General features: G+C 38.2%; 1 protein-coding gene across 1 annotated transcript in view; it reads left to right on the forward strand.

Moving 5' to 3' along the window:
• The first annotated feature begins 4,790 nt into the window (after positions 1–4,790).
• Positions 4,791–12,533, forward strand: part of BAAT (bile acid-CoA:amino acid N-acyltransferase) — a 67,334-nt gene continuing 59,591 nt past the window's right edge. The window contains 1 exon segment of the mRNA XM_069540803.1: positions 4,791–4,860. Within this exon segment, the coding sequence (XP_069396904.1) occupies positions 4,791–4,860 (70 nt within the window).

Genomic DNA, 12,533 nt, shown 5'->3' on the forward strand with positions numbered 1-12,533 from the left:
TGTCATATGGCAGTTCTATTTTTAGTTTTTTAAGGAACCTCCATACTGTTCTCCTTAGTGGCTGTATCAATTTACATTCCCACTAACAGTGCAAGAGGGTTCCCTTTCCTCCACACCCTCTCCAGCATTTATTGTTTGTAGATTTTTTGATGATGGCTATTCTGACCGTTGTGAGATGATATCTCATTGTAGTTCTGATTTGCATTTCTCTAATGATTAATGATGTTGACCATTCTTTCATGTGTTTGTTGGCAGACTGTATATCTTCTTTGGAGAAATGTCTATTTAGGTCTTCTGCCCATTTTTGAGTTGGGTTCTTTGTTTTCTTGATATTGAGCTTCATGAGCTGCTTGTAAATTTTGGAGATTAATCCTTTGTCACTTGCTTCATTTGCAAATATTTTCTCTCATTCTGAGGGTTGTCTTTTTGTCTTGTTTATGGTTTCCTTTGCTGCTGTGCAAAAGCTTTGAAGTTTCATTAGGTCCCATTTGTTTATTTTTCTTTCCATTTCTCTAGGAGGTGGGTCAAAAAGGATCTTGCTGTGGTTTATGTCACAGAGTGTTCTGCCTATGTTTTCCTCTAAGAGTTTGATAGTGTCTGGCCTTACATATAGGTCTTTAATCCATTTTGAGTTTATTTTTATGTACGGTGTTAGGGAGTGTTCTAATTTCATACTTTTACATGTACCTGTCCAGTTTTAGCAGCACCACTTATTGAAGAGGCTGTCTTTTCTGCACTGTATATTCTTGCCTCCTTTATCAAAGATAAGGGGACCATATATGTGTGGGTTTCTCTCTGGGCTTTCTATCCTGTTCCATTGATCTATATTTCTGTTTTTGTGCCACTACCATACTGTCTTGATTACTGTAGCTTTGTAGTATAGTCTGAAGTCAGGGCGCCTGATTCCTCCAGCTCCATTTTTCTTTCTCAAGATTCCTTTGGCTATTTGGGCGCCTTTTGTGTTTCCGTACAAATGGTGAAATTTTTTGTTCTACTTCTGTGAAAAATGCCAGTGGTAGTTTTATAGGGATTGCATTGAATCTGTAGATTGCTTTGGATAGTAGAGTCATTTTTACAATGTTGATTATTCCAATTCAAGAACATGGTATATCTCTCCATCTGTTTGTATCATCTTTAATTTCTTTCATCAGTGTCTTATAATTTTCTGCATACAAGTCTTTTGTCTCCTTAGGTAGGTTTATTCCTAGATATTTTATTCTCTTTGATGCAATGGTAAATGGGAGTGTTAATTTCACTTTCAGATTTTTCATCATTAGTGTATAGGAATGCTAGAGATTTCTGTGCATTAATTTTGTATCCTGCTACTTTACCAAATTCATTGATTAGCTCTAGTAGTTTTCTGGTAGCACCTTTAGGATTCTCTATGAATAGTGTCATGTCATGCGCAAACAGTGACACCTTTACTTCTTTTCCAATTTGGATTCCTTTTATTTCTTTTTCTTCTCTGATTGCTGTGGCTAAAACTTCCAAAACTATGTTGAATAATAGTGGTGAGAGTGGGCAGCCTTGTCTTGTTCCTGATCTTAGTGGAAATGGTTTCAGTTTTTCACCATTGAGGATGATGTTGGCTGTGGGTTTGTCATATATGGCCTTTATTATGTTGAGGAAAGTTCCCTCTATGCCTGCTTTCTGGAGGGTTTTAATCATAAATGGGTGTTGAATTTTGTCGAAAGTTTTCTCTGCATCTATTGAGATGATCATATGGTTTTTCTCCTTCAGTTTGTTAATATGGTGTATCACATTGATTGATTTGCGTATATTGAAGAATCCTTGCATTCCTGGCATAAACCCCACTTGATCATGGTGTATGATCCTTTTAATGTGCTGTTGGATTCTGTTTGCTAGTATTTTGTTGAGGATTTTTGCATCTATGTTCATCAGTGATATTGGCCTGTAGTTTTCTTTCTTTGTGACGTCTTTGTCTGGTTTTGGTATCAGGGTGATGGTGGCCTCGTAGAATGAGTTTGGGAGTGTTCCTCCCTCTGCTATATTTTGGAAGAGTTTGAGAAGAATAGGTGTTAGCTCTTCTCTAAATGTTTGATAGAATTCTCTTGTGAAGCCATCTGGTCCTGGGCTTTTGTTTGTTGGAAGATTTTTAATCACAGTTTCAGTTTGAGTGCTTGTGATTGGTCTGTTCATATTTTCTATTTCTTCCTCGTTTAGTCTCAGAAGATTGTGCATTTCTAAGATTTTGTCCATTTCTTCCAGGTTGTCCATTTTATTGGCATAGAGTTGCTTTTAGTAATCTCTCATGATCCTTTGTATTTCTGCAGTGTCAGTTGTTACTTCTCCTTTTTCACTTCTACTTCTTTTGATTTGAATCTTCCCCTTTTTTTCTTGATGAGTCTGGCTAGTGGTTTATCAATTTTGTTTATGTTCTCAAAGAACCAGCTTTTAGTTTTATTGATCTTTGCTATTGTTTCCTTCATTTTTTTTTCATTTATTTCTGATCTGATCTTTATCATTTCCTTGTTTCTGCTAACTTTGGGGTTTTTTTGTTCTTCTTTCTCTGATTGCTTTAGGTGTAAGGTTAGATTGTTTATTTGAGATGTTTCTTGTTTCTTAAGGTAGGATTGTATTGCTTTAAACTTCCCTCTTAGAACTGCTTTTGCTGCATCTCATAGGTTTTGGGTTATCGTGTTTTCATTGTCATTTGTTTCTAGGTATTTTTTGATTTCCTCTTTGATTTCTTCAGTGATCTGTTAGTTATTAAGTAGTGTATTGTTTAGCCTCCATGTGTTTGTATTTTTTACAGTTTTTTTGCTGTAATTGATACCTAGTCTCGTAGTGTTGTGGTCGGAAAAGATACGTGATACGATTTCAGTTTTCTTAAAATTACCAAGGCTTGATTTGTGACCCAAGATATGATCTATCCTGCAGAATGTTCCATGAGCACTTGAGAAAAATGTGTATTCTGTTGTTTTTGGATGGAATGTCATATAAATATCAATTAAGTCCATCTTGTTTAATGTATCATTTAAAGCTTGTGATTCCTTATTTATTTTCATTTTGGTTGATCTGTCCATTGGTGGAAGTGGGGTGTTAGAGTCCCCTACTATGATTGTGATACTGTCGATTTCCCCTTTTATGGCTTTTAGTATTTGCCATATGTATTGAAGTGCTCCTATGTTGGGTGCATAAATATTTACAGTTGTTATCTCTTCTTCTTGGATCGATCTGTTGATCATTATGTAGTGTCCTTGTTTGTCTCTTGTAATAGTCTTTATTTTAAAGTCTATTTTGTCTGATATGAGAATTGCTACTCCAGCTTTCTTTTGATTTCCATTTGATTTCCATTTACATGGAATATCTTTTTCCATCCCCTCACTTTCAGTCTGTGTGTGTCCCTAGGTCTGAAGTTGGTCTCTTGTAGACAGCATATATACGGGTCTTGTTTTTGTATCCTTTCAGCCAGTCTGTCTTTTCGTTGAACCATTTAATTCATTTACATTTAAGGTAATTATTGATATGTATGTTCCTATTCCCATTTTCTTAATTGTAGGTCTTTTCCTTCTCTTGTGTTTCCTTCCTAGAGAAGTTCCTTTAGCATTTGTTGTAAAGCTGGTTTGGTGGTGCTGAATTCTCTTAGCGTTTGCTTGTCTGTAAAGGTTTTAATTTCTCCAACAAATCTGAATGAGATCCTGCTGGGTAGGGTAATCTTGGTTGTAGGTTTTTCCCCTTCATCACTTTAAATATGTCCTGCCACTCCCTTGTGGCTTGCAGAGTTTCTGCTGAAAGATCAGCTTTTAACCTTATGGGGATTCCCTTGTGTGTTATTTGTTGTTTTTCCCTTGCTGCTTTTAATATGTTTTCTTTGTATTTAATTTTTGATAGTTTGATTAATATGTGCCTTGGTTTGTTTCTCCTTGGATTTATCCTGTATGGGACTCTCTGTGCTTCCTGGACTTGATTAACTATTTTCTTTCCCATATTAGGGAAGTTTTCAACTATAATCTCTTCAAATATTTTCTCAGTCCCTTTCTTTTCCTCTTCTTCTTATGGGACCCCTATAATTCGAATGTTGGTGCATTTAATGTAGTCCCAGAGGTCTCTGAGACTCTCCTCAATTCTTTTCATTCTTTTTTCTTTATTCTGCTCTGCAGTAGTTATTTCCACTATTTTATCTTCCAGGTCACTTCTCCATTCTTCTGCCTCAGTTATTCTGCTATTGATCCCTTCTAGAGAATTTTTAATTTCATTCATTGTGTTGTTCATCACTGTTTCCTCTTTAGTTCTTCTAGGTCCTTGTTGAACGTGTCTTGTATTTGTTTTATTCTATTTCCAGGATTTTGGATCATCTATACTATCATTATTCTGAATTCTTTTTCAGGTAGACTGCCTATTTCCTCTTCATTTGTTAGGTTTGGTGGGTTTTTACCTTGCTCCTTCATCTGCTGTGTGTTTTTCTGTCTTCTCATTTTGCTTAACTTACTGTGTTTGGGGTCTCCTTTTTGCAGGCTGCAGGTTTGTAGTTCCTGTTATTTTTGGTGTCTGTCCCCAGTGGGTAAGGTTGGTTCAGTGAGTTGTGTAGGTTTCCTGGTGGATGGGACTAGTGCCTGTGTTCTGGTGGATGAGGCTGGATCTTGTTTTTCTGTTGTGCAGGTCCACGTCTGGTGGTGTTTTTAGGGGTGTCTGTGGCCTTATTATGATTTTAGGCAGCCTCTGTGCTAATGGATGGGATTGTGTTCCTGTCTTGCTAGTTGTTTGTCATAGGGTGTCCAGCACTGTAGCTTGCTGGTCATTGAGTGAAGCTGGGTCTTGACGTTGCGATGGAGATCATGGGAGATTTTCGCCGTTTGATAGTACGTGGAGCTGGGAGGTCTGTTGTGGATCAGTGTCGTGAGCTTGGCTCTGCCACCTCAGAGGCACAGCCCTGATGCCTGGCTGGAGCACCAAGATCCTTTCATCCACACGGCTCAGAATAAAAGGGAGAAAAGAAAGAAGATAAAATAAAGTAAAATAAAATAAAGTTATTAAAATAAATATTAAGAAAAAATTTTCTTAAAGTAAACAAAACAAAACAAAAAAACGGACAGACAGAACCCTAAGACAAATGGTAAAAGCAAAGCTATACAGACAAAATGACTCAGAGAAGCATACAGATACACACTAAGAAAAGGAGAAAAATGGAAAATATATATATATCTTTGCTGCCAAAGTCCACCTCCTCAATTTGGGATGGTTCGTTGTCTATTCAGGTATGCCACAGATGCAGAGTACATCAAGTTGATTGTGGAGATTTAATCCGCTGCTCCTGAGGGTGCTGGGAGAAATTTCTCTTTCTAATCCGCTGCTCCTGAGGCTGCTGGGAGAGATTTCCCTTTCTCTTCTTTGTTCGCACAGCTCCCGGGGTTCAGCTTTGGACTTGGCCCCGCCTCTGCCTGTAGGTCGCCTACGGGCGTCTGATCTTCGCTCAGACAGGACGGGGTTAAAGGAGCAGCTGATTCGGAGGCTCTGGCTTACTGAGGCCTGGGGAAGGGAGGGGTCCGGATACGGGGTGAGCCTGCGGCGGCAGAGGCTGGCGTGACGTTGCACCAGCCTGAGGCGTGCCATGTGTTCTCTGGAGAAGTTGTCCCTGGATCACGGGACCCTGGCAGTGGCGGGCTGCATAGGCTCCTGGGAGGGGGGTCTGGATTGTGATCTGTGCTTGCGCACAGGCTTCTTGGTGGCGGCAGCAGCACCCTTAGCGTCTCATGCCCGTCTCTGGTGTCCGCTCTGATAGCCATGGCTCGCGCCTGTCTCTGGAGCTCCTTTAAGCAGTGCTCTGAATCCCGTCTCCTGGTGCATCGGGAAACAAAGGGGCAAGGAAAAGTCTGTTTCCTCTTTGGCAGCACCCGACTTTTTCTGGACTCCCTCCCAGCTAGCTGTGGCGCAGTTGCCTCTTCAGGGTGTGTTCACGCAGCCAACCCCAGTCCTCTCCCTGGGATCTGACCTCCTAAGCCGGAGCCTCAGCTCCCAGCCCCCACCCGTCCCGGCAGGTGAGCAGACTAGCCTCTCGGACTGGTGAGTGCTGGTCGGCACAGATCCTCTGTGCGGGAATCTCTGCACTCTGCCTTTCACACCCCTGTTGCTGCGCTCTCCTCCGTGGCTCCGAAGCTCCCCACTCCGCCACCTGCAGTCTCCGCCCGTGAAGGGGCTTCCTAGTGTGTGGAAACCTTTCCTCCTTCACAGCTCCCTCCCACTGGTGCAGGTCCCGTCCCTATTCCTTTGTCTCTGTTTTTTCTTTTTTCTCTTCCCCTACCCAGGTACGTGGGGAGTTTCTTGCCTTTTGGGAGGTCTGAGGTCTTCTGCCAGCGTTCAGTAGGTGTTCTGTAGGAGCTGTTCCACACGTAGATGTATTTCTGATGTTTTTGTGGAGAGGAAGGTGATCTCCGCGTCTTACTCTTCCACTGTCTTGAAGCTCCTCCCACTGTAAATGTCTTGACCCTAAACCTAGGAATGGCCAACTTAGTCCTGCTTCTTTGATTTGTAATCCCATTACTATGTGTTTTGTGCATCCTACAGTATAAAGTGACAGGTACCTTTAACTCAATCATATCTGCATGCATGAAATAAATCTTATCTACAATTACTTTCGTTTTAATTAGGTTGTTTCACAGTGCAAAGGTCCTAAAGGTTTTACTTGAATGGTTTATGAATTCAGAAGTAGTCAGTAAAGTTAACTTCTGATTCCATAGAATTCCAGTGTTAATCTTAGTTGTACAGGAGCAGACTGCAGCTGCCATCAAATTTCTGCTTCCTTCTATCATGGAATATCAAGTTCTAAATATTTAACACTGATGCAACACTTATAATACACTATTCATATTCATATTTCAACAATGTCCCAGTAATGAGCTCCATAGCAATTTCACCAGGATCTATTCCTGGTTCATGCTTTACATTTTGTTATCATGTCTACTTAATCTTTACTTGAAACAATTTTTCAGTAAATTTTATTTTGTAAGGAATGTATTCATGTCATCTAAGTTGTCAGATTAGATGGCATAAAGTTGTTATAATCTCATTTTCCTTTTAATGTCTGCTGTGATCTGCAATGATAAGCCATCTTTCATTTTTGGTATTTGTTATTTGTATTGTCTCTTGTTTTTAATTTGACCAGTCTAGCTTGAAGTTGAACCAATTTTTGTCTTTGTTAATTTTTTTCTATTGTTTATTTCATTGGTATGTGCTGTTATTAGTTCCTTCTACTTACTTTGAGTTTACTTTCTTCTTTTCCTAGCTTCTTAAGGTAAAGCCTTAGGCCATTTAAGACCTGCTTTCCTAATATAACTATTAAAATAATAAACTTCCCTTTTTAGCTTTAACTTTATCCTCAAATTTTTTATATTGTACTTCCATTATTATTCAGTTTGAAGTATTTTCTATTTCTGATGTTGTTTCTTCCTTGACCCACGAATTATTAGAAGTGTGTTTAATTTTCAAACATTAGGGGATTTTCTAGATATCCTATTGCTATTAATTTCTAATTTAATTCCATTGTGGTAAAAGAAAATCTACGATTTCAATATTTTTACATTTACTAAGATTAATTTTATGGCACAGTTTATGGCCTGTCTTGCTGAACATACCTTGTGCACTTGAAGTTGTGGGGTTTAGTGTTATACAAATAGCAATTAGGTCAAGGTTACAGATAGTGTTGTTGAAATCTATGACTTTACTGATTTTAGTTAAGTTGTTTTATCCATTGCTGAGAGAGGGATGTTAAAATCTCCAGCCATGATTATGGAATTGTCTATTCCTACCTTTAAATATGTCAAATTTTGCTCCATATATTTTGAAATCCTTTATTAGGATTTATGATTTTTATGATCTTGTCTCACTACCTTTTATCTCGGATAGTACTCTTGGTCTTGAAATCTACTTTATTGACATTGCTATAGCTACTTTGGGTTTCTTTTGCTTACTGTTTCATGGTATGTTATTTTTCCTCCATTTACTTGCAGTCTGTCAATGTGAACTACACTAATAATTTTTAACCACAATCCTGAAGCTTGGTAATCCCTTCCTTGCTTTTGTTTGAAGAATTACTCTAAAAGTATGCTCTATAGTTTTACTTTAGCACATATAAATTTATAAGATTCATTTATGTATATTTATTTATGTGTATTCATTTATGACTGGCATCTAACACTCAGTATTAAGTTTGTTGAGATTCATCCAGGTTCTTACATGTAGCTGTGACTCATTTATTTTTATTGCTTTATAGTATGCCACTGTATATGCCAAAATTTATTCATTCATTTTATTGTTAATAGATACTTAGTTTCCTTTTTTAATATCTTGAAAAATCCTGCTATAGGTATTTTTGTACATATTTCTTGATGCACTTATGCACACATTTCTTTTGGGTATATCCCTAGAAATGAAATTGCAGATTCAAAAGTTATTTGTATTGTCACATTTAGTAGATAGTGCCAAATTGCTTTCTAAAGTGGTTGCACCCATTTACATTCCTCTAGTAGAGTTCGAGTCTTGGTGATCCACTTCCTAACCCACGCTTCTTGTTTTCAGAGTTTTTAATTTTTGCCAATCTTGCAGGTCTAAACATATCCCATGATTTTAATTTGCATTTTTCTGATGACTAATGAGATTAGCCTTTTTTTCCACATGCTTATACTGTGTTTCCTCTTCTGTAAAGTTCCTGTGTAAGTCTTTTTCTTACATTCAACTGAGATTTTTATAAATTGATTTTTTAAGGAATTCTTTATGTATTCTCTTTAATAATTCTTCATCAGTTTTATGTGTAGCATAAGTCTATTGCAAGTTAGTGGCTTGAGCTTGAAAGTTTTTTATAGAGTATTTGGCTGATCAGCAGTCCTTAAAACTAAGGAAGTTAAATTTACTAATAGTTTCCTTAAGTTTGTAATTTTGAAATGCTTTGTCCATCACCTCAAATAAATAAGGGCTCATAGTTTTATGGAGATAGTGCTTTTATTTTCTTGTCATGAAAAATCCCACTAATGCTCCATTCTATAGCTAGTTCAAGGACCCCTGTTTATTTGTTGAGAGGGGAAGGGAATTGGTGGGAGATTTGGTGTTGGCCAAATTCTGAAAGTAGAAATTGTGCCCAAGAAAAAGTATTTTGTCGGTTACTGTGACCACATTTGTAGTTCTTGGCTAGTTCAGAACCCTTTGGTAGCAGGTCAAAGCCCTTGACTTCTTCTTTATTTGTAGAGGAAAGATATGCCCAATAGAGGTCAAATTTGTTAATTAAAATAATTAATAAAATATGTGGGCAAATGTAAGGGCTATTCCTAAGAGGGGAAGGTTTAGAGAGCATAGAGAAGGAAAAGAGAGAAAAATGGAGGGGACTGGAGTCTATAAGTTTTAAAAGTTAATAGGAAACTAGAGCAAGAAGTGGGCAGTAATCTGTTATTTCACTTATATTAGCTTGGTTAAACTCAAAAGACATATTTGAGATTTTGACCAGGACAGCTCTAGGTAGTGCCATTCTTCCTTTTACTGCTAGAAAAAAGGGCTCAAGAAGAAAAAGTCAGGTACTTTGTCTTGTAATCAGGGCTGTCTCTTCTGGTCTGATTGGAGGTGGGTTAAAATCAGCTCTTGAATGAGAAGTAAATCTGATTTTTAACTCCAATGTTTGAAATTTAGCAGTTCATGAGAGCAGATAGTCTTTTTACTCATTTTATAATCTCAGAGAGCTGTGGAGTTCCAAGAGTGTTTAGATAAGGGTATATCTTTTCAGTTGAATTTTGTTTAGAAAGGATATCAGTAGAGACTTGTGATTATGAAGACATCAAGCCAGAAATTATATTTCTGAGGGAAAATGAAAGGCTATCTGAAATTATTAACTTTTCTTTATTCTATATCCCCCATTCCCATTTATATTTCTCTCTTATTTTAAAGACTGTTTCCTAGAATATTACAGAAGAAACTCTCTTAGCTGAATTGTGATCCTATTTTTATTTTGTTTGAAGGATGATTTTCTTTTAATGTGAGACTAATGATACATTAGAATTACATTCTGTGAAAATATTTCTTGAAGGTTGATCACATGTCATATTTATGCAATTCAGGAATGAAGGAAAAAGTGATAACATTTGAAAAGAAGTATAAATTGAACTAAAGTTAATGACTTTTCCATTTCTTTCTGTATGGATACACTGGTTGATTCATGTGATACTTAAAGAGAAGCTTAACTGATAATGTGTGGAAGGAATACTACATCTTTAGATTTATTTAGGGCAAAGACTAATTTCCTAGTGATTATCACATATAGACCCTTGATAAATTCTTGTTGAACTTCTAATCAATTACAACTCAGAGCTGGAGATATGAATTCCGTTCCTGACTCTGCCATGTATTTCTGTGTGACCTTAAGTACTCAATTACTTGAATATTTTTACAAGTAAAATATTGTACTTTGGGGCTATAAAATCACTTGTTTTTAGGCTTTTCAGAGAACAGTGTCTTATTCACCATCAAATTCCGATTCTCAGTGCTTCTCTCTCTCTAGGCTGATTCTCAGCATGTATTCATGCCTCATCTCATATCTACCTCTCTCTCTCTCTCTCTCTCTCAATACACACACATACACACTCATTAAAAACAAAATACAAAGGCATTGCCTTCCCCTACCTGCATTTGTGGTTAGTGCACAGGCCTGACTCACAACATCCGAAACTTGGATTCAGATTCAGCTTTACCTCTCCACGTGGCAGGTTAGAAGTGGTGGGAAATTAACGCAACCCTTCCCCTACCACTACCAGGAGAAACCCTCAACCAACCATTTACTGGATATTTCTCATTGCTCTTCTCCACTCCACTTCCTAGAATCGCCTCAAAATAAACTACTTGCTCATGAGTTCTTACCTCAAAGTAGGCTTCTGGAGGAACCCAAAGTAGGACACAAAGCAGACTCCTCCTTGACGCTTCTTTCAGCTACCAGCGTATTGCTCTCCTCATTCTTGAATAATTAAGCTGTCCTATTCATTCCTCAACTGCAGTAGTGCCAGGTTCTGCTGTACCACCAAGTTCTCTCTATAAAAATGCCCAAGGATTAACATGTGGCATATCCAGTAGCAGTTTCAGAACTTAACTTGCTTGAAGTATCAATTAACAATAAATAATCTTTCCTTCAACCTCTCCAGCTCCACTGATGTATAATTCTTAAGACTTTGACCTTACACCATTGTGGGAACTGGTTTAACTGCCTCTGAAGGGTTGTTGTCCTTGCATCTAATGATGGACCTTTAGAACTTGAAGTTTGTAGGGCAGGCAGTTAGGAAGAGCAGGTGGGTGTAGAACAGAGAAAGGATAAGCTGGAGCCCACAAAGCATGAGTTTATAGTTCATTCTGCCCCTGACTTTGATAGTATGAGTGTCTGCAGATGAGGCTGGTAACTGCCCTCAAAAAACTAAATTCACACAAATTTTGGTAATTTGTTTTCAATATCCTCTAATAAAAAATGTCTTCCTGTTTCCTTTATGATTACTTCTTTGACCCATGAATTATTTATTTATTTATTTATTTATTTAGCTGCATCAGGTCTTAGTTGTGGCACAGGGGATCTTCGTTGCAGTATGCGGGGTCTTTCGTTGCAGCATGCAGGCTCTTTGTTGTGGCACGCGGGCTTCTCTCTAGTTGTGGCATGTGGGCTCAGTTGCCACACAGCATGTGGGATCTTAGTTCCCTGACCAGGGATCAAACCCACGTCCCCTTGCATTGGAAGGCAGATTTAACCGCTGGACCGCCAGGGAAATCCCATGCCGTGAATTATGTAGGGCACTCATTTCAAGTGTTCCCTTGAAATAGCCCCCTGTGACTAGTGTGAACTTTATTGGACAGGTGAGTCTTAGAGAGTCAATTATCAAAGGGAAAAATTTTATATTAGCTTTTATTTTAACCATTTCCAGGGATGTTCATTTCTTTCAAGGTACATCCAATTTTCTATCTAGTGTCATATTATTTCCGCCTGAAGAATTTCCCTTAATACTTTTTTTATAGTTCAGGTCTCCTAGTAATGAATTCTACTAGTTTTAGTATGATAAATGTTTGTTTCTCCCTTATTTTGAAAATCTTTTTATTTTGTTTTATTTAAATTTTTTTTTTAATTTTTTAGGCCATGCCATGTGTCATGTGGGATCTTAGTTCCCTGACCAGGGATTGAAACCATGTCCCCTGCATTGAGAGAGTGGAGTCTTAATCACGGACTGCCAAGGAAGTCTCGAAAATCTTTTTATTTTGAAATAATTATAGGTTCACAGGAAGTTGCAAAACTGTATGCATTCGCCTTCTATTTTTTTTTTTTTTTTTTTTTTGTGGTACGCGGGCCTCTCACTGTTGTGGCCTCTCCCATTGCGGAGCACAGGCTCTGGACGCGCAGGCTCAGTGGCCATGGCTCACGGGCCCAGCCGCTCTGCAGCATGTGGGATCTTCCCGGACCAGGGCACAAACCCGTGTCCCCTGCATCGGCAGGCGGACTCTCAACCACTGCGCCATGAGGGAAGCCCCTCATTTTTTTTTTAAACATCTTTATTGGAGTATAATAG

Source organism: Delphinus delphis, chromosome 6 (assembly GCF_949987515.2).
Source record: "Delphinus delphis chromosome 6, mDelDel1.2, whole genome shotgun sequence".
NCBI lineage: Eukaryota > Metazoa > Chordata > Mammalia > Artiodactyla > Delphinidae > Delphinus > Delphinus delphis.